The following is a 20,406-nucleotide window of genomic DNA, read 5'->3' as shown; positions in this document are numbered from 1 at the left end:
CTTATTGCTCAAAACGAAAACCGGCGTCTCCTCTTGAAGTGCCATAGATTTAACTTCTTTGTAATATCCATCAGTGTATTTCGCTGAAAATGTAGCTACTTATTGTTAATTCATTGGTTCCATTAGACTGCCCGGGAATCGGACCAGACCAGTCAGTCCGAATAGGAAGCTAATAGGGGAGACCCACAATGGATAAATGGTCACAAAATTTTGTTGGGAAGTATTTAGCCAAAGTAGGAGTGGAACAAGCGTGGAAATTTATGGTCGCCTTTTGGAAAAAAGCAAAAGCAAAGACAAAAGGAAAAGGAAAAAAGATGGAAAATTGGGGCTTTATATTACACTTTTCCAGTCATATTGTTGGGTTTGGTGCGAATGCAATTTGATCTTTTGTGATTTTTTTTGTTTTTTTTTCAAGTTAGTGGTTTTTCTTTTTAACTTTGAACAGTTGCTTCTTGTTCTCGTGATTAGTGTGTCTTGATGGTGGTAGTGGAGAAAATGTTGAGTGACTGAGATTTGTTGAAAGATATAAATTTGTTACATTTTAATTCAACGATACCTAGTGGGGAGTATAACCTGAACCTACTAATGACCATAACAGTGAGAGTATAGTGCAAAGGATTGGCCATTGGATGCTTCAAGAATGAGATAGCTTCTCATATTGGACACAATCATACATTTATCTACCTTGTCCATGATGTGTCAAAGGCCTTTCGTATCAATGGACGTTATTGACATTCAATTTGCAATATCCCAATTGCTTCTTGAATATTGACTGGATCGTAAGTGTTGATTTCTATTTGTGCCACTTTAGCAGTTACGCCCGTAATAAAATGAGGAAGGATTTGGTTTTTTTGTCACTTTGAATTTTCCTGTGAACATTTAATTTCATTGCTTTTATTCTTTGAAAGCATTATTTGATTTTTCTGCTTAGAGATTGCATTGTATTCCTCTGGGACGACAATAGCACTACCGGTAATTCAACCTTGTGCGCCTGAAATTCCCCCAAAATTATTCATGTCCCATCACAATTTCAGGAATTTAATAAAACTCTTTGCAAAGTCGACAACTGTCGCATCCAACTCTTCTTCGGCATCCATTGGAAAAGAAATTCTTAAGAAACAAAACAAACGAACTTCTGCAGAGAATGTGGTAGAAAAAGAACAAGAACATTTTGAGCTTACCACCACCAGAGGAGCTTTTCAAATGGTGAGGTTGAAACAAGAATATGAATTGGTTTCTTTTGGACAATGCGAGAGTACTCGATGGTTGATGCTCAACTAATCGTATCAATGGGCGGAGGATTCCCGAGCACGGATATTGCGTCTGACGGGGTAGAGAATGTGTGAAACTTTTTCCTTGATTATTACGGTTGACACCTGAATTCTTGCCAATAAGTTAAATATACATTTTTGTACTAAAAAAATAATTAAAAATTAAAAAAATGAAAAGACTTCAACCCATTGGACCAAAAGGGCAGCCCACTAAAATCGGGTCAGGCCCACTACTCCGGTTCAGTTTAATCCAATTTGCAAGCAATCACCTCAGCCCACGAAAAATAAAACTAGGCCCATATTGAATAACAAGATGATGGAGCGAGCGACCACGAGCTCTCAGGATTGAAGCTGGAAGAACAGACCAAGAAATTACAGGGCCTCAAGAACTCATCAATGGCGGTTAGGAACAGCAACAAACGGAACGAACTCGATGATTATGAAATCCATCAACCAAGTGCCACACCTACCTGTAGGGGTGTCAACGGGTCGGGTCGGGTCGGGTTTTCATGATACCCTACCCGACCCGAAACAAATGAATATATATATGCTTGGCCCGACCCAAAACAAGACCCGAACATGATATAATCGCACAATCGGGTCGGGTTCGGGTCGGGTCGGTTCGGGTTCGGGTTTAGAGGTTTAGTAATTATTATTGAAATGATACAAAACATAGAACAGAAGGGGGCTAAGTACATTGATAAGGCTTCGTTGACAAAACAATAAGCCCAACAAGGGTGAGATGAGTCGGTATATTTATTGGCTTAACTAATAGGCAGAGAGCTCTCAAGCCTCAACCACACTTCCATAACAAAAGTTCAACTAACGCTCATAACGCAGAAGCAGCGATTCATGCTGCATTGACCTTCGGCTCCCATCCGGCGACCACATGCTCCTTCGCTGGCTTGGTCTTTACGAAGGACTCCCGAGCAAACAGCAGCTGCAAAAACAAAAGAAACACCAATTGTTTTTTAGAGTGTCCACATGAACCTGTCTATTTTCTACTCCAAGTAGCTGCATAAATAAGCTAGAGAAGCAATTGACAAGACCTGGACAACGATCGAGAAACAAACAACATCGTTTGGGAAAACACAAATGGAAATTCATTGAGAAAGGCTGTCAAGAATTAGCCTAACACACTTAAAAGAGCTAGATAACTCAATCTTTATTATGATTATACAATGCCTGTCCTGCATCAAGAACTGCGATGATGAGTGACCCATTGGAGATGATATTTCTGAGGGGGTCAAGTAATCACCAAGGCATTGCCATATAGTAACCACTACAATAATACAAGTAAATTTGCAAACTCTGTTCAAGATACAAGTAAATTTGCAATAAGAATAAAAAAAATTGGTTTAGCAAGTACCAATTTCCAACTTCATCAATCATCAAGAGAAACCGATATCGAGTTCGGCTCCATAATTGTAGTTGAATACTCTGCATTAAATTCACAATCAAAATGAGAACTTAAGTATCCATTGTAATATAGAAAAGAACAAATATTCCACAATTATGTTTTCTGACCTGACTCAAAATTTTCTTGTTCTTCTAAGTCATCCTCAATTGAAAGTGAAAGTGGAGAGGATCGTAGCCAATCTTGAGCACATATAAGACCCTCCACCATTCTCGGGGTCAAGGAGCTACGAAAGACATCGAGTACACGACCTCCCGTGCTGAATGCGGCCTCTGATGCTACAGTCGAGACCGGTACGGCCAAAATATCTCGAGCAATGGAAGAGAGGATAGGATATCTTGAAGAATTAACTTTCCACCAAGTTAAGATATCAAAGTCGGGGCTATAACGTTCACATCCTTCCTCCAAATATTTATCCAATTCAGATTTTTCTTCCAAAATTTGTTGTCCCGTTTGGCTAAGATACTTTGCAGTCATAAAGTCCGCACCAACCACTGGAGACTTTGACACATTTACTGTTCTTGTACCCTTTAATCTCAAGTTGCCTTGGGGGCATTTACCAGTGCGGTATTGCTCGTACAATGATGTCAGCGATGATGTTACCTTATCACATAAAATTTCTGCTTGCTTGCTCTCATAAACATCATTAATCAACTACTTCACATATTCCCACTTATGTCGAGGGTCAAGTATGCAAGCAATGAACAAATTAAGATTGATATTGTTCACATTGCCATAATACTTATTGAATTTGGTCTTCATTCTTTTAGCAATTTCTTGCAAACTTTTATCCTCATTCTCACAATATTCATTAATCATCCCAAAAAGCCCATAGACATCCTTTGCCAAATCATTACTAGTGACATAAGAAGAACTCGAAACTTTTGAAGTCGTATCAAAGAACAACTTCAGGAAAGGAAAAAGGTGACTAGCATAATCCCAATCATCACTAGTAGGCAACCCTTTCGCCTTGGACAGTTCTTCAACAAATTTGCTATCTTGAATTTCCAATAAGAAAAAAGCTTTTTGAAACTTCAAAGCCGCCTCCAGCATCATATATGTCGAGTTCCAACGAGTCTCCACATCCAAACATACAAGACTCTTGGACTCAATATTCTCTAGTTCAACACAATCCTTAAACCGCCTCAACCTCCCAGGAGAAGACCTCACATAACGTACAGCCGAACGTATTCTAACAATGGAATCATTTATGTCTTTTAACCCCTCTCTCACAATCAAACTCAATATATGAGCAAAACACCTCATGTGGAGTAATTCACCTTTCAATACCAGAGTGTTCCAAGAATTAAGTCTTCTTTTCAAGTATTGAATTCCCAAATCATTTGAACTTGCATTATCCACGGTAATGGAAAAAATACTTTGAATCCCCCAACCAGTCAAACATTTTTCAACAACCGCCTTTCCTATTATCTCGGCAGAATGACCCCGGATTTGACAAAAATTTAGGGTTTTCTTCTGCAACTTCCAATCAGCATCAACAAAATGAGCAGTGAGAGACATATAAGTCAAATTTTGACAAGAGGTCCATGTGTCGGTCGTCAAACAAACTCTAGGACATGTGTTGGCAAAATATTTCATCAATTTTCTTCTTTCCTCCATGTACAACGCATAACAATCACTCCTCAACGTGTTACGTGTAGGGAGTGAGAACTTTGGCTGGATTCTATACACAAATCGCCGAAAACCCTCATTTTCTACAAACTTAAAGGGCAATTCACCAAGAATGAACATGGTCGCTAGTTCTTTTCTACTAGCATCTTGGTCAAATTTCCATGGTGAACTACCAACCCCAACAGGTTGACCCGAGGCATTTTTTTGCCTTTTCTCGATGTTTGCATATGGATATTCCTTACATCTATCTAAATGATGATGCATTGAACTAGTCCCTTGAGTACTAGAACAACCAATGTGGACCCCGCAATATAAACATTCAGCCTTTTCTTGATTCTTGTCTATACATGGAATCCTTTTAAAGTGATCCCACATAATGGATCTCTTCCTTCTATTTGTGAGGCTAGAATCCGTCGACGAAGACATCTAGCAATCAGCAAAAATAATTAACATTCCAAAATCAACAAAAACCATCATTGCCATAGAAAGTTGACATAGTAAAGTAAAGTCTATCTCAAAAGCAAGCATTAACAACTTTGTCATATACAAGAAGTGACTCAGAAAGCTGTCATGGATACAAAAAATTAGATGAAATTCAAACATAGAGGCATCACGAGCATAGCAAATTGGTAGGCCACTGCGACATGAATTACATACCTATAAGCAGTGCTGGACGTCAAACTATCAGATCAATGACTTAGAACCCCTGCTTTCAAATCCACCACTATCGTCACAAGAGTCTGATTGTAAACAGCTTTATGATCCTTGGACCTCACTCAAAGTTCTTCATTTACCAGTTGAGAAAATTTCAGATTGAAAATGCAGTCACAAGTTCATTCAATTAGAAGCAATGAAACAAGTTTCTTATGTCTCTAGCAAGCTATTACAACAAATCAAGTGAGAGGAACACTTTAAGGAAACATCAACTCAAAACAATATTTCAGTATATTGCTACCGTCCTTCATGAACTTAAAGAACTATATATGTTCAATGCAATGCGATGAAAGGGGAATAAGCAAACAACATAAGGCTCCTCTTTCCCAAAAGCTATTCCACTCTAACCTTCAAGCTACAGTCCATCACTCAACTGGAGAAAAGCTGACTAGCTGACAGTCAATCACTGTGAGCATGAAACAGTATGTTTGTCTACCCAAGGAAGATAATACTGAACTCTGCAATCTAAATCAATAAACATTTGACGAGCGGTAGTAACTGATGACGCATGCTACAAGTATAGTACTTCAATAAGTTGGAGGACACAACATTCATGGAAAGTAAAGTCTTAAACCCACCTCTCATACGCACAGACAGGGAAATTTCACAAATAGATGTCAATTTGGACTAGAAGCAAAGAAGAAATGTCGACTTTTAAAAAGAATGTACTTGTGTTCAATATGAAGAGATCATTATAATATACTTCATCCTCATCATCAGGAGATTTTCCATACCCACCAAATATGAGCAGCCTTCTACACACAAGTGCTGCACTATGACCCTGCCTTGCCTCCGGTGCCTCTCCCCTTGTAATTGGTGATATCCATGTATGAGAAGCTATGTAACATATTCGTGAGCTACATTAAAAAGAGCCCAACTTCTGCTGTTGCAAGTATAATGAAAAGATGCACAGATTATTAGTCGACAAGACTGTATGGCCACCAGGGGCAAAAGGAGAAGGTAAATGTGACTTACGAGTGTCCAGTATATGCAAATCCACGAGAGGGTTCGTCCATCCGTCCCACCAAACACAAACAAATTGTCACCAACATTAGTAAAACTATGGCCGTCCCTTGGAGCAGGTGGTGTGCCTTTTATTGTGGGTTGGCTCCATGTTTGCTCCACTGCGATTCAGAAAAAACTAATTATCAATTAAAAAGAGGAAAATCACAACATAAGGAGACAACCAATGGCAGATTCATATCAGCAACCATATTCCAGTAGTAGCATTGATCCAGCGAAACCCTAGACCAACGACACCCTAGACCAGCGCGAAGCGAAAGTACGGAAGAGAGGGAGATGGGGACCTTGACAGCGGAGAGGGAGCTCTCGCCGCAGCTATCGCGAAACCCACCACGGAATTCGCTTCACATCGAACAGCAAACCCGCACCCATCAGCGATAAACCCACAATTTGCTATTGGAAAAGCGAAACTTCGAAAGACCCACAATTCAGAATCCGCTACCTGACGTAGCGGTTGGCGACGCACGATGGACCCGCTTTCATTCACGAAATCGGGAGGGAGTTAGGGTTTGCGGGGACTGACCTGGTTTGAGCTCGATGCCTGGGAGGGGATGACGATGACGGTGGATCGAGGGAGGTGGCGCAAGCCAGACTGGGGAGGAGACGAGATCCGCTAGAAAGAGAAAGCGGAGCTATGGAAGAAGATGATAGGTTTCGGGTGGGCTTGGCCCTTGAGAGCAAGAAGATCAAATGGTTCTTGTTTGTTTCCAGTAGGCTTGTTTCGGGCAGGCTCGGGTAGATCCAAAACAAGTTGAAGTCTTGTTTATATTATTACCCAAACAAGTTAAGGTCCAACCCGACCCAATATAAAAATTTCATGTTTGGATCGTGTTTGAGCGGGTACTTTTGACACCCCTACCTACCTGGCCCTTTCGTATCCGTTTAAATCTAAATATGACTTCGATACCTTCCTGATTTGCCTTTTTGTCTCTGTTTCGTTTTAATTTCTTCCGTTCTGTCGCCATCTTCTAAATTCCATTGCCATTGGTTGCACTGTGGAGGGGGAATCAAGTTTGCAAGGAAGGTTTTTGATGGCATGACGAAGCTGGACTCTGTTCCGAGGAGTACCTGTTCAAGATGCAGATAATCTGTGACTCAGCGGTGGTGACCTCGAGCTTTGGACTAGTGACCAAGCGAGAGCAGGTCTCTCCAAAATGCAAGTTCAAAGAAGGTTGCGGACCGTGTTGCTCTTCATGCTGATGATACCCAAACTCATTCAACACGTTAAGAACTGCTAGCTGTCCTCTGTCCTTGTCGCTGAATCTCGCTGGCGGGCGCCTCCACTACCACGCCGCAGCACCACCAGTCACGCTTCTGCCATGTGTGCGCAATCTCCGCCACTCCTACCAGGTTATTCCTATTCCCATTGACCTTTAGAATCGATTGCATGTTCAGGTCTTCTTTACTGCTTTGTGGGTTTCGTCAAACCGAGTCATAGGAAAGAATTTACTTATGGACACCCTTCTTCTTAATCTACATTATGCTGATTCAAACATCCATAGCTTTTGTTACTCTTAAGAAGAAATTTAGGAATAGGCTTGGATAAGATGTGCAGGGAGATTCTCGTTTGGAATGGTTTGCTCTTCTCTCGGTTACATGGGGTCTCATTTTTAGAACGTTATGCTGCTGCTCGTTGTTTGCTTGTTGTTAAGTTGGTTGTGGGGATAAATAATCTAATCATGGACTTCTCCCTTTATTTCCATTTGCAGCTGTGCAGGGTCTAGAAGATTGATCTTTCATAATCGATTTTCTCAGGCGTTTTTGGTGCTGAAGTTTTTTGTTTTGTGGTAACATACAGATCTTAATGTTTTCTTGTTGCATAGTGCAATTTGCACAACTGCGCTGTGGTGTCCCTCTCCAATTTTTTTGTACATATTGCTAACATAGATTCGTCATTATCTTGAAGGCATGGACGTCATAATATCCACTTGAAAAAGGAGATTGGATCGAGCAGCTTCTTTCCTCAAAGTATGCCTTTTTCTTTTTATTAAAAAAAAAGGGTTCTGCAAATCAAGGTTTGACTCGTGTTAAATGGCTAGCTACTTGCATTCGTTCTCTTCTGGACTGCTAGTACTTATGTCCTCAATTTGGTAATTACTGCCCCCAATATGAAGTAGTAAAATGATATGGAGATTTGAGAAACCTCTTGGTTAATGGCATCATCACGTAATAAATAAATAAAAACGATAAAATGAAAAGTCACAAAACAGATATTTTGTAAGATTTGTAATCTTAAGAATGTAAAATATTAAGGATGCATTCAGTGATTAGGTATTAGAATAGTGAACAAATCGGGTCACATTGTAAGAGTGAATAAACATGATAGTTGTTGGAACGGTAAGGATGCCGATCATCCTAATCCCAATATAGTAGGAGATTATGCTGGGTTGTGCGGTAGTTGTAGTTACCAAATTAATGACTGTAATCCATTGTATTGCTCTCTATTAAAGGATATTCAATCCTCCCAAAAATAATAGATGAATTTGAGGATTTACTATTGTGGATGTAAGCTTCCAAGGGATTATATTCTTGGTCATTTGAATTTTGGGAAGAATTATCATTACGATGAAAAAACCAATAACTGTGAAATTTGTAAAATGGAATATATAGAAATTTTTGCAATTCAAAGAAATTAAACAATAATGACCTCTTTGAAGTTTGAAAAGATAAGTGTAATGCTTGAACCCGAAATCCGAATTCGACCCAGTTATTCAATCACTACTTATCACAAATAGCAATAAAAAGTTAACGCAAGGTCCTCAATTCCTCAAATTACAAAGATTATTCCTATTCAACATGCCCAAAACCTAAATCCATAAAATTACACATTGCAAAATTACACACACCAAAATTAAGAAAAATCGTTAACGACATTAATAAAAGCAAAAGGAAAAAGAATATAAACTAATAATTGGCACATTAATAGATTGGCATGAAAATATAAAATAAATTAAAAGTGCACTTATCTGCTTAAAAAACAAAGTTGAATTTTTTTTTGTCTTTATCTAGATTTAAAAATAATAAAATAAAGAGGAAAAAAAAAGGAAAAAAATTAAGCTACGTAAAATCTTATATTTGTTTGAGAAATGAAAGGGGAGAACACTTTAAAAAAATGAAAAATAAATAAATAAATGGAGGCTCAAGAGTTGGCTACTCGATTGACACGTGGCGTTTTGCAGTGAACACTCGTGGGTTTCTCTTTTGGTATTCCGCGTTAATGTATTAAGAGATATATAGATAGGAAATGGGAAAAAAAAAAAAGAAAAGCAAACGAGTGGGAACTCTCTTTTTATCATAAGGAATCGATAGAAGGTTGTAAAGAGTTTTTATAGGAAAGAATTAATCGGACACAATAGAAGATTCGCAATAAATAGATGATGAATATATAGTCTTATGAAGTTTTGAGAAGGACTGTCATAATTGAAATATACGACGGAGCAGAATAATGTCCCATATGCATCGAATTGCAAGATGGATTTGCAGTAAAAAGGAAAGTTGCAAGTAGTAGTCTGCTAGAGCAAAGATTGATCAAGTGGTCAATAATCATTCCCACACCCTCTTTATTATACACTTAAATGGTTGTAATTGATGCTAAAATATTCAAAGGAGAAAATCACTTCGAAACACTTGTTGACACAAGGATGGCAAGAAAAAACGCTCTGACAAGCAAGTGCCAGATACTTTTCAACTGAAAACAATCATGTTTTTTCTGCGCATTCCCACAAAATTAAGATTGACCTGACACAATCTATGCAGGTGAATCAACTGAAATTGTCATGACATCCGCTCCCCACAACTATAGGATCTACAAATAGATAAACGGATGTTGAAATCGGCAATGGCTTTCAGACTTCTTCGTTGCGGATAGTTCGTAGCTATGCTTCTTCTTCGGCCCCTGTCTAGGATGCCTCAACTAGGATTTGGACTTGTTAGTGAGAGAATTCGTAGTTAACTTGTATTACCCATGGTACAGTGCAAAAGTATATACAAGGTATTGCTCAACAAAAAGGAAAAAGAAAAAAATCCAATAATTATTCATAATTAATAGAAGAGATACGTCCAAGCCGGCTGGTTCTTGTATCTTAAACGATGGACCGTATATTTTGGTAGGGAAACAAGCATATAGCAAAAGGGACACAATACGCATAGCAGTCTTGGAGAATGGGAATATCAAGGCTGCTAAAACCATTATTAGCATCACAAGGAAAAAGACTGCGGTGGACAGAACAAGGAAAGCGAGCCAAGCAAGTTTGCTCACTGCTACAGTTACACCTGCCAAAAATGCCACTGACATGCCAGTGAGTGACATCAACAATAATGGCCCTGCTGTGAGGTAAGCTTGTTCTGCTAGGTAGAAATCACTGATATGACCCCAAAGGAGGACTACGACCGCAAGGATGGAGCTGTACATGGCTAACATGTTGAAAATTACGAAAACCTGAAATTCTCTGTTGTGCAGCATGGTCGCCGTTCCTGGGCGTGGATCACTAGATTGATTATATCCACCGGGCAAGGTGAAGCCGGCGGCGAATGTGACGGTGGCCACAAGGGTGGCCACTAGCAATCGAGTGTTGATCGGGTCCTTCATCCATTGGGCCTGTTCTCCTGGTGACCGAGCATCTCGGCCTTTGCTTCGCGGTACACCCGCGGTAATCAAAATTGCACGCCCTAGTAACTGCAAATGTCAAATCGGAGAATTAGTCATCAATTATGAGCAGACTAGATTCAGTTAACAGTAAGCACGGCCGGCAGTCAAAATTACACTACCGCTGAATATTTAGTCGACAAGCTTCCAGATTGCATGACTGCATCCAGGGCGGTCAACTTGTCGTTGTTCAGAAGCCCCAAGTCACTTCTTTCATCCCTCGTCAAATAGAGCATAATTGGGCCATGGTTGTGCATCGATGCCAAATGGAGGGGCGTGTTTCCATCGAAATCTTTCGAATTCGCCAGCTTCTTGATGACGGCCTTCTCGCAATACCAGCTTATGTCGAGGACCGCGAGGGTGTTCCCGGCCTTGGCTGCAACTTGAAGAATATTCTGACCCTTATTATTTTTTATCTCTGCCAGGTCGGGCCACGTGGCCTTCATTAATTTGGTAGTTGGGCAGCTGTCTTCGCAAGCGATGTGAATCGGGTAGGAGCCGTTTTTGTCCGTTTGAAGGGCGAGATAAGGGCATTTCTCCAGCAGGAGCTCCACTGCCTCAAAATCTCCAACCGATGCTGCAGAGTGCAGCGGTGTCCCCCCGTTTTCATCGCGCACGTGAAGTAACTTCGGAAGCCGATCAACAATTTCTCTCAATATATCATCTGATATTATAGGCCATAGCACTTTTTAGGTTGGGGTGCAATTAACTCGTTAGATAATTGTTGCTGTTAGCTCCTGCAGAGTTATTTGCCTTTTGACCGAAAGCTATTAATCAAGCTTTTCTCCAATTTGGATGATTATGATTTTTTTTAAAAAGAGCAAAAAGCAGTGCAATTTACTTACATCTATGCATTCATGGACTAGAACTACACAAACAAATATCCATTACCTGAAAACCAGTCCTCGAGTGTGGCCAAAACTGGGGACATGCCCTGTATCTTGACTGCGTAATCTTCATCTCGGGCAGATTCTTTCAAGAGAAGCTGAAGAATCTCCAAGCGCGCCCCCCTGCGATCTTTCGCATCTGACGACTTGCAGTTTTCGACCGCCAGATACAACGGAGATTTACTATCCTTGTTCTTCCAGTATTTAATGTCGGAGTCTCTTCTCTGGCTAATCAGCTTTGTTGTCGCGTTGAGCCTTCCATCTTGAACGGCGACATGGAGCGGAGTATCATCCGAGGAGTTTTTCCGGGTCACGAGGTAAGGAAAATGAGTGAGAATGAGCTCCACGACATCATCGTTCCCAGAGCTTGCTGCTACATGAAGCAATGAATTCCCGGAGGGGGTGACTTGATCGAAGATTAGCGATAAAGCTAGTTCCCTCGACTCAGAAACAGCTTTTAATGCATCAATGAATTTGTCGGCATCCCCATCTATCGTGGCTTTATAAAGGTCACGATCCATAATTTTGTTTAGATCACCATCTCAGACCTGTTGTTGATTATCTGGAGCCGGGACGTATCTCGCCTTCAAAGCTTCAAGCATTTCATTTCGCGCCGCCCTCATTTCACTATTGTTGATGCTTATAGCGTGGGCCATTTCGGACTGCGGGAGTCTTTCTTGGTCTCTTCCCCCCTTATGTAGTAAGAATGCAAAAAGAGAGAGACCACTCACTCTTATAAAGGCACAAGTTTTTACATCAACCGCGATGCGACTCACCTCGGCCAATGTCATTGATTAAAAGACCCACCCGTCAATTAGTGATCAGCCCAAGAAGCTATTGTCGAGTACTAGTCAAATGGACTACGTTAATTATTGTGTCCAAAAATAGTGAGACCCATGCTGTTCAAAGAAGAAAGTTTCAATTTTATTTCTACACTATGATTTATTCCGTTCGTTCCATCATTAATAAAACGAGTCTCCTCATAACTGTTTTGATCAATTCAAAGAATGTCATAGACTCACCTTGAATAATGCCAAGACAACCGTAAAAAGGAACTTTCACCTTAAATTAGTGATCAAAGAATCGAGAAAAAATTATCTGAACTGGGAATAATAATAAAACCCGAATAAATGACAGAATTTTTTCAAATCAATACTCCTCATCCTCAATGATCTCGCACACAATGGGGTCGATGTTTCTTAGATACGGCGAAATTCACATGATACACATTGAACAAATCGATTGGTTACTCTCAACTCTCAACCAACTTAATTTTGTCCTCTCTTCCCAAAATATCGTTTTTCTTCAACCAGTCTTGTTGGAGTTAGGAGCACTGTATTACCAGTTTACCAACTTTTGCAATTGTAATAAATTCACAATCAAATGTTTTATGAATTTACATGACAGCCCTCATTTTGAAGCAATATTCTTGATGAAATTCAAAACGGGGAAATTAAAAAAAAGAAGAAATCTCGATTTAATTAAGATCAAATTCGCAAGAGAAAATTCGGTTTTTTATTAAACAATTAATAAAAATTTGTATTTCCTTTATAGAAATTGCAGCCTCAATTTTTATTTTTTTTCACTTTCATGTTTATTTTTTGTTGCATGTGAGTCAATTTATCTTAATCTTGCAAAGCGCATATTTAGCTAAGACTGAGAGTATGCCTTTCGAGATGAATATCCAAGAAGTCTCGTTTCTGTATCCAAGAAAGAGTAAAAAGTATAAGTCTATCCAAATAAATACTAAATTCGAATCACTAAAATTAGTAGGTCCCCATGGCTCACCTCAAATCTTATGGTTCATATTTATTTTAACTAATGTATCAGGTTCGCCGGACAATTTTTAAAGGGTGACACCTAAATATCAAATCCCACTGATGTTGTAAAGATAATTTATGAAAGGGGGCATCATAGCATTCAAAAAAAGTAGAGACAGGTTCCTCCGGGCATGGTTCGTATTACGTCACTTAGCGGTACCATACTTTGTTTCCTTTTCTTTTAGTGAGGCCCCACATCCTATTTTCCCTCTTTCCTGCGTTGAATGGGAAGAGTACTAGCGTGCGGACTTTGATTCCGCGAGGCTTCAGCGTCATGTTTAGCCTGTTACCTAGGCCCTTTCAGTGAATAAAAGTTATCTTCTGAATGGGTGCGGTCCCCGCATCTTCTTTTTATACCAAATATACTAGATGCGTACGAAAGAGACATTTATGTTATGCAAGTTAATCATACTCAAATCCCCTTTTACTTCAACTTCTAGTAGAATAAGTGAAGCTTGGAAAACAATTATTTCCTCAAAGTTGATAGATATGGGAAATACCTCGTATAATTGGGACAAAAATCAACATGGAATTGCCCGATATGGGACGGTTCAAGGTGCGAAATATGTTGATTGCCATATGATTAAAATCAACATGTTTAGCCACAGGTATTTATACATCCATTACGCTCTGAATGTGATAGCCCACACCTGAAGCAAATGACTTTAGTCAGATGTAGTCTGTATCCGTCTACACACACAGATAAAATCATGTTGGTCTCTACAAATTCAGGGTGTGGAATATGTGAACTTTATCTTGGATTTTTACTTGTTCAATAGAAAGAGATTCCAGCAAAACGATTGCTTGAGGTTAAGAGGAAGAATAAAGTACCGTTATTAAGTAGCGTTTGCATCCCAACTTTGATGCTTTACATAGATTTTTGCTAGTTAGCGTGAGGACACTGATGACCAGCAGGATCTCTCTTTGACCGTTATTACATGATTAATTGATGAATTTAAATACAAACAAAATAAAAATGAAGGATTGTATGGATTTCCTATTGACTTCATACGCGATGTCCTTGATTTGGTCTGGCTTTATGAGGACCATGCGTGTAATCCTACCTAAATCCGAACCGCTAAAAATTGTAGTTTTCCCATGGTTAATAAATTTCACGTTGATCATTGGGCCACTTTCTGTGTTTTTTCCTCCCCCTCGGTTTGTTATTTTCCAAACCATATTGGCGCCTTCAAGTGACGATTTTGGCCTGCATTTCGAAAACATTATACCATTCTAGAAAGCAATTTGATACTTTAGACTAACACTAACACTAATAGTAAGATAGTACTATTGTGCCAATCTTATGAATTTTGTCATAGACCCGCCTTTTACTGACTCTATTGTGCTGCATGCAAGCCAACAATGCGAATAAATAAATGAGACTTTTTTGGATATTCACCTCGAGAGGCATACTCTTAGCGAAATACACGCGACGCAAGATTTAGGTTAAGTAAAAACTAATAAGTAAAAGTGTATCCAAAGACATTGTAAATCTGAACCACTAAAATTTGAAGCTATCCCATGATTTGCATCAATCTTACGATTCATATGCATTTTAACTGGTGTATTGGGTTCGCCGCACAATTTCTAAAGGGTGACGCCTAAATATCCAAGTGCCAATGATGTAGTAAATATTACTGTCGAAAGGCCGCATTATAGCATTAAAGATATGTTGAGACAGGTTTGGCATGGGGTTCATGTCATATCTCTTGTCGAGCATCAAATTTATCTCTTTTTAAGTGGATTCCCTGCATCTCCTTTCTTTATTTAGTGAGAACCCACATCCTATATTCTCCCTTTCTTCAAATAGAATGTTGTCTAGCTCTTTCCACGAATTAAAGTGTCTTCCAAATTAGATGGGCCTGGCTCGAGACTAATCGGGTCTGGTCCCAGCATCCCCGTTTTTTTCCCAAGTTGTACGAGGTCTTTCCATGCATAAAAAATCCTCGTAATATAGGAGCCCTCCGTCGCAATGTTTTAGACAAATTTTAATTAATCATACTAGATGGGCACAAAAGAGATATTCATATGATGTGGGTTAATCATACTCAGTCCCTCTTTAGTTCTATTTTTAGTAGAATAAGTGAAGCTTGGAAGATTTTTTTTTGTTTCCCTAAAGTTGACAGAAATTAAAGATAGCGAGACACCTCCCCCCTCCAAAGAAAAAAAATTTGAAATATCGCATGTGAAATCCTTTATAATATATAAAGATAGATAGATCAGTAAAGATATTTTAGATAATTAAAATGGTTTAGGCCATTGTTTGGCCTTAATACAAGTAAAGTAAATCCCTCAATATCTCATATTCTGTTAATTTTGGTTCTCAAAGTTGCATGTGATAGGATAACAAAGGCAAAAAAAAAAAGAACTCACACTCGATTGATACTAATACTTCTGAAAGAACTGAGAAAAATTACACTTCACAAATGTGTCAAAAGCAAACCTACTCTCTTTAGGTTGCTTACCTGGCCTAATCTTTGTAGTTATGAACAAGTTATTATTAGACAGAAGCAACTGAAAAAAAAAAGAAAAGAAAGTGGTCAGGTGACTAATTGAAGTACTCTTTCAAGATTCATACTCCTTAAAAAAAAAAAGAAACTGGAAAAATTATTTAAGCAACTGAATAATTTTATGAAATGTTATTGCCTAGTTTTCTAGATTCATCTTTCAAGACTTCGATGAATTTGTCGAAGTCACCTTTTTCTGTGGTGATATTCATTCAGCATGGAATTCGTACTCTTATCTTCTGTGCGTTCAGATTGCAATTGGCTCGAATTCAGTTTAAGAAATAATAGTTCTAATCTCTCAAACCAAACTGCATTATCTGCCACAGTTATTTATACATCCACTACCCTCTAACCGGGATAGCCCCGCTTGAAGCAAGTGACTTTACTCAGATGTAATTTGTATTCGCCTACACAGAATTTTCTCTATATTTTGGTCTCTTAAAGTTCAAGGTGCAGAATCTGTGAACTTTATCCTGGATTTTTACTTGTCTAATAAAAGAGATACCAGCATAACAATTGCTTGAGGTTAAAAGGAGGAATAAGGCATTCTAATTAAGTCATGTTTGCACGCCAACTGCAATGCTTTACATAGACATTTCCTATTTAGTGTGAGGACACTGTTGACAAGCAAGATCTCTCTTTTACAGTTATTACATGATTAATTGATGAATTCAAATACCAACAAAATGAAAATGATCTTTACCCAAAAAAAAAAAACAAAATGAAAATGAAGGATTAGATGGATTTCCTACTAAATTGACACGCGATGTCCTTGTTCTGGCCTTATGAAGACCATGAGCGTAATCCATCCAATTATCGGCCCCTGTTGTAGGAGGGGAGGGGGTTCTCTAGTTATAATTTACTTGTGACTTTTTCCCTTAGTATTCAACTTTTGAATAATTTTATGAAATGTTATTACCTAGTGTTCTAGATTCATCTTCCGAAGTTTTGATGAATTTGTCGAAGTCACCTATTTCTGCAACGATATGCATTTAGCACAAGATTTATACTTTTTTTCTTTTGCATGTTCAAATCGCAGTTGGCTCAGATTCGGTCTAAGAAATAATGACTATAGTCTCTCAAATCGGACCGCATTATCTACTGCAGGTATTTATACATCCATTACCCTCCAATTGGGATCTTGAAGCAAATGACTTTAACAAATATAGTATGTATTCGCCTACACACATCGAAAGATTTTCTCTATTTGTTGCTTTCTTAAAGTTCAAGGTGTGAAATTGTGAACTTTATCCCTGAATTTTTCCTTGTCCAATGGAAAGAGATTCCAGCATAACGATTGCTTGAGGTTAAGAGGAAGAATAAAGCACCCTAATTAGGTGATGTTTGCACGCCAACTTTGATGCTTTGCATAGATATTTTCTAGTAAGTGTGAGGACACTATTGACGAGCAAGATCTCGCTTTTACTGTTAGTACATGATTACTTGATGAATTCAAATACGAGCAAAATAACAACGAAGGATTGGATGTATTTCCTACTAACTTGACCCGCAATGTCTTTCTTCTGGCCTTATGAAGACCATGCGTGTAATCCATCCAACTATCGGCCCCCGTTGGAGGAGTGGAGGGGTTATCTAGTTATCATTTTACTTGTGGCCTGTTCCCCTAATATTCAGGTTCTGAACAATTTTATGAAATGTTATTACCAAGTTTTCGAGATTCATCTTTCAGGGTTTCAATGAATTTGTCAAAGTCACCTCTTTCTATAGCGATATGCATACAACATTGGATTTATACTCTTATCTTCTTCGCATTGAGATTGAATTCGGCTCGGATTCGGTCTAAGAAATAATGGTTCTAATCTCTCAAACTGGACTATATTATCTGACACATGTATTTATGCATCTATTACCCTTTGACTAGGATATCCCTAATTGAATTAATTGACTTTAATCAGATGTAGTCTTTATTCCCCTACACACAGAGAAAATTTTATCTATATGTCGGTCTCTTAAAGTTCCAGGTACGCAATTATATGAACTTTATCCTTGTTTTTTGCTTGTCCATTAGAAAGAGATTCTAGCATAACGATTGCTTGAGGTTAATAGGAAGAGTAAATCATCCAAATTAGGTAGTGTTTGCCCGCCAACTTCGATGCTTTACACAAATATTTGCTAGTCAGTGTGAGCACGCTGTTGACCAGCAATATCTCTCTTTGACCGTTATTACATGATTAATTGATGAATTCAAATACGAACAAAATGAAAATAAATGTACTAAGTTAACACGCGATGTCCTTGTTCTGGTCTTATAAGGACCATGCGTGTAACCTATCCAATCAGCGGCCCCTATTGGAGGAGTCGAGGGTTTATCTAGTTATAATCTTACTTGTGACTTTTTCCTTAATATTCAAGTTTCGAATAATTTTATGAAATGTTATTACCTTATTTCTAGATTCATCTCCCAAGGCATCAATGAATTTGTCGAAGTCAACTTTTTCTGCGGCGAGATGCATTAAGCACGTGATTAATACTCTTATCTTTTGCGCGTGCAGATCGCAGTTGACTCGAATTCGTTCAAAGAAACAATGCTTCTAATCTCTCAAACCGAACAACATTATCTGTCAAAGATATTTGTACATCCATTACCATCTAACTGAGATTACCGCCACTTGAAGAAAATGACTTTAATTAGATATAGGCAAAAGGACACCGGAAGTGCCATAAGTTGTGTACGGATGACACTTTGGTGCCATAACTTTTTTTCGGAACACTTTAGTGCTAAGTCGGAGGAAAAGAGATCACTTAAGTGCCAATTTAGCCGGAAATCCGACGTGGCATTTTTTATTAATTTTTGACGCCGACGTGGCTCGCCGGAGGATGAGTCAGCGTGTACAGTCAGTATTTTTTTTATTTTAAATAATTTTTTTCCTTTTTTTTTTTTCTCTTCTTTCCTTTTTCCTTTCTTTTCTTTTTTTTCTTTTCTCCTCTCGCCGGCTAGTTGCCGGTTGCCGGTCGCCGGCGACTAGCGAGGGGCGGCCTCGCCCATGGCCGGCGAGGGGCGGCCTCGCTAGATCTGGGCGAGGCGACCCTCGTCGGCGACCGGTGAGGCGACCCTCGCCCATGGCCAGCGAGGGGCGGCCTCACCTGTCGCCAGCGAGGTCGCCTCGCCTAGATCTGGCGAGGCCGCCCCTCGCCGGCCATGGGCGAGGCGGCCTCGCGCCGCCGCCGGCGAGAGGCGGCCTCGCCAGATCTCGGGCGAGGCGACCCTCGCCGACGATTGGCGAGGCCGCCCCTCGCCGGCCATGGGCGAGGGTCGCCTTGCCCAGATCTGGCGAGGCCACCCCTCGCCAATCATGGGCGAGGCCGCCTCTCGCCAGTCGCCGGCGATCGGCAACCGGCAACCAGCAACCGGCCGGCGAGGGGAGAAAAGAAAAAAAAGAAAAGAAAGGAAAAAGGAAAGAAGAGAAAAAAAAAAAAGGAAAAAAATTATTTAAAATAAAAAATGCTGACTGTACACGCTGACTCATCCTCCGGCGAGCCACGTCGGCGTCAAAAAATAATAAAAAATGCCACGTCGAATTTTCGACCAAATTGGCATTTAAGTTATCTCTTTTTCTCTGACTTGGCACTAAAGTGTTCTGAAAAAAAGTTATGGCACCAAAGTGTCCTTCGTACACAACTTATGGCACTTCTGATGTCCTTTTGCTAATATAATGTGTATTCTCATATACACAGAGAAAGATGCTCTCCATATGTTGGTCTCTTAAAGTTCAAAGTGCAAAATATGTGAACTTTATCCTGGATTTTTACTTGTCCAATTGAGAGGGGATAAGAATAGCAATAGTGCCATAACTTTCGTACTGCGTTCACTTAAGTACCATAACTTCTTTTTTCGCTCAGTACCACAAATTTGAAAAATTGATCACTTAAGTGCCATCCACAATTTGCCCCGCCAGAAAATCGACGTGGATGTCGATCGTCTTACGTGGCATCGCTAGCGCTGACGTAAACAATTTTTTAAAAAATTTTCTTATTTTATTGTTCTTTTCCATTTTTTTCTTTGCTTTTTTTTTTTATGAGCCGGCAAGGGTCACCAGCGACCCTCGCCGGTAGCAAAGGCCTCGCTCGCAGCCGGCGATGTCACAAAGGTGCTGGGCGAGGGCACAAAGACCCTCGCCGGATTTGGGCAAGGCCGCCTCACCTGCAGTTGGTGGGGCCACAAAGGCCCTTGCCCAGATGACCGGCGAGGTCACTATGGCCCTAGGCAAGGCCTTCGCGGCCCCACCATCCGTTGGCGAAGGCCTTCATAACCTCATTGGCCGTGGGCAAGGACTTGAAGGCCCTTGCCAAACTGGGCGAAGGCTGCCTCGTCTACGACCAACAAAGCTGCGAAGGCCCTCACCACGATCAACAAGGTCAAGACCCTTGCCCGCGGCCGGTGATGGCCTCACCCAAGACCTTCGCGGCCTGCGACCCTTACCGATACAGAAGGCAAAAAGAGAAAAGAAAATTTTAAAATAATAAAAAAA

General features: G+C 39.8%; 2 protein-coding genes across 8 annotated transcripts; both read right to left on the bottom strand.

The window, feature by feature from the left end:
- Positions 1–1,946: 1,946 nt before the first annotated feature.
- Positions 1,947–6,765, bottom strand: LOC115662844 (zinc finger BED domain-containing protein RICESLEEPER 2-like). Of its 7 annotated transcripts, none has more exons than XR_008817392.1 (4): positions 6,581–6,765; positions 6,342–6,399; positions 2,799–5,104; positions 1,947–2,711 (listed from the first exon to the last, which is right to left on the bottom strand). XR_008817392.1 is itself a non-coding variant. In XM_056315652.1 (2 exons), exon 2 carries the CDS (start codon positions 4,744–4,746, stop codon positions 3,343–3,345), a length of 1,404 nt encoding a protein of 467 aa, XP_056171627.1. In that variant the 5' UTR covers positions 4,747–5,104; positions 6,342–6,765; the 3' UTR covers positions 2,753–3,342. The 7 variants fall into 7 exon arrangements, 1 of the variants encoding a protein (XP_056171627.1); XR_008817394.1 differs by having other exon boundaries at positions 6,342–6,372; XR_008817391.1 differs by lacking the exons at positions 6,342–6,399; positions 6,581–6,765 and adding an exon at positions 5,704–5,931.
- Positions 6,766–10,000: 3,235 nt separating this feature from the next.
- Positions 10,001–12,138, bottom strand: LOC115662842 (protein ACCELERATED CELL DEATH 6-like). The gene is made up of 3 exons (XM_056315409.1): positions 11,594–12,138; positions 10,825–11,366; positions 10,001–10,732 (listed from the first exon to the last, which is right to left on the bottom strand). Exons 1-3 carry the CDS (start codon positions 12,108–12,110, stop codon positions 10,016–10,018), a joined length of 1,776 nt encoding a protein of 591 aa, XP_056171384.1. The 5' UTR covers positions 12,111–12,138; the 3' UTR covers positions 10,001–10,015.
- Positions 12,139–20,406: the final 8,268 nt, after the last annotated feature.

This window comes from Syzygium oleosum, unplaced genomic scaffold, assembly GCF_021117445.2.
Source record: "Syzygium oleosum isolate NSW1041296 unplaced genomic scaffold, Sole_v2.1 Sole_v2.10, whole genome shotgun sequence".
In the NCBI taxonomy this organism is placed as follows: Eukaryota; Viridiplantae; Streptophyta; class Magnoliopsida; order Myrtales; family Myrtaceae; genus Syzygium; species Syzygium oleosum.
Note: the sequence above shows the minus strand (reverse complement) of the source record. Positions and strands in the feature narration are given on the sequence as shown.

Bases quoted from the DNA above. Each gene is read 5' to 3' on its own strand.
- LOC115662844 (XM_056315652.1), bottom strand. From the start codon at position 4,746: ATGTCTTCGTCGACGGATTCTAGCCTCACAAATAGAAGGAAGAGATCC.
- LOC115662842 (XM_056315409.1), bottom strand. From the start codon at position 12,110: ATGGATCGTGACCTTTATAAAGCCACGATAGATGGGGATGCCGACAAA. The intron at 11,367-11,593 runs GTAATGGATATT...CTATAATATCAG, and splicing joins ACTCGAGGACTGGTTTTCAG to ATGATATATTGAGAGAAATT. The intron at 10,733-10,824 runs GTAGTGTAATTT...TGACATTTGCAG, and splicing joins TGTCGACTAAATATTCAGCG to TTACTAGGGCGTGCAATTTT.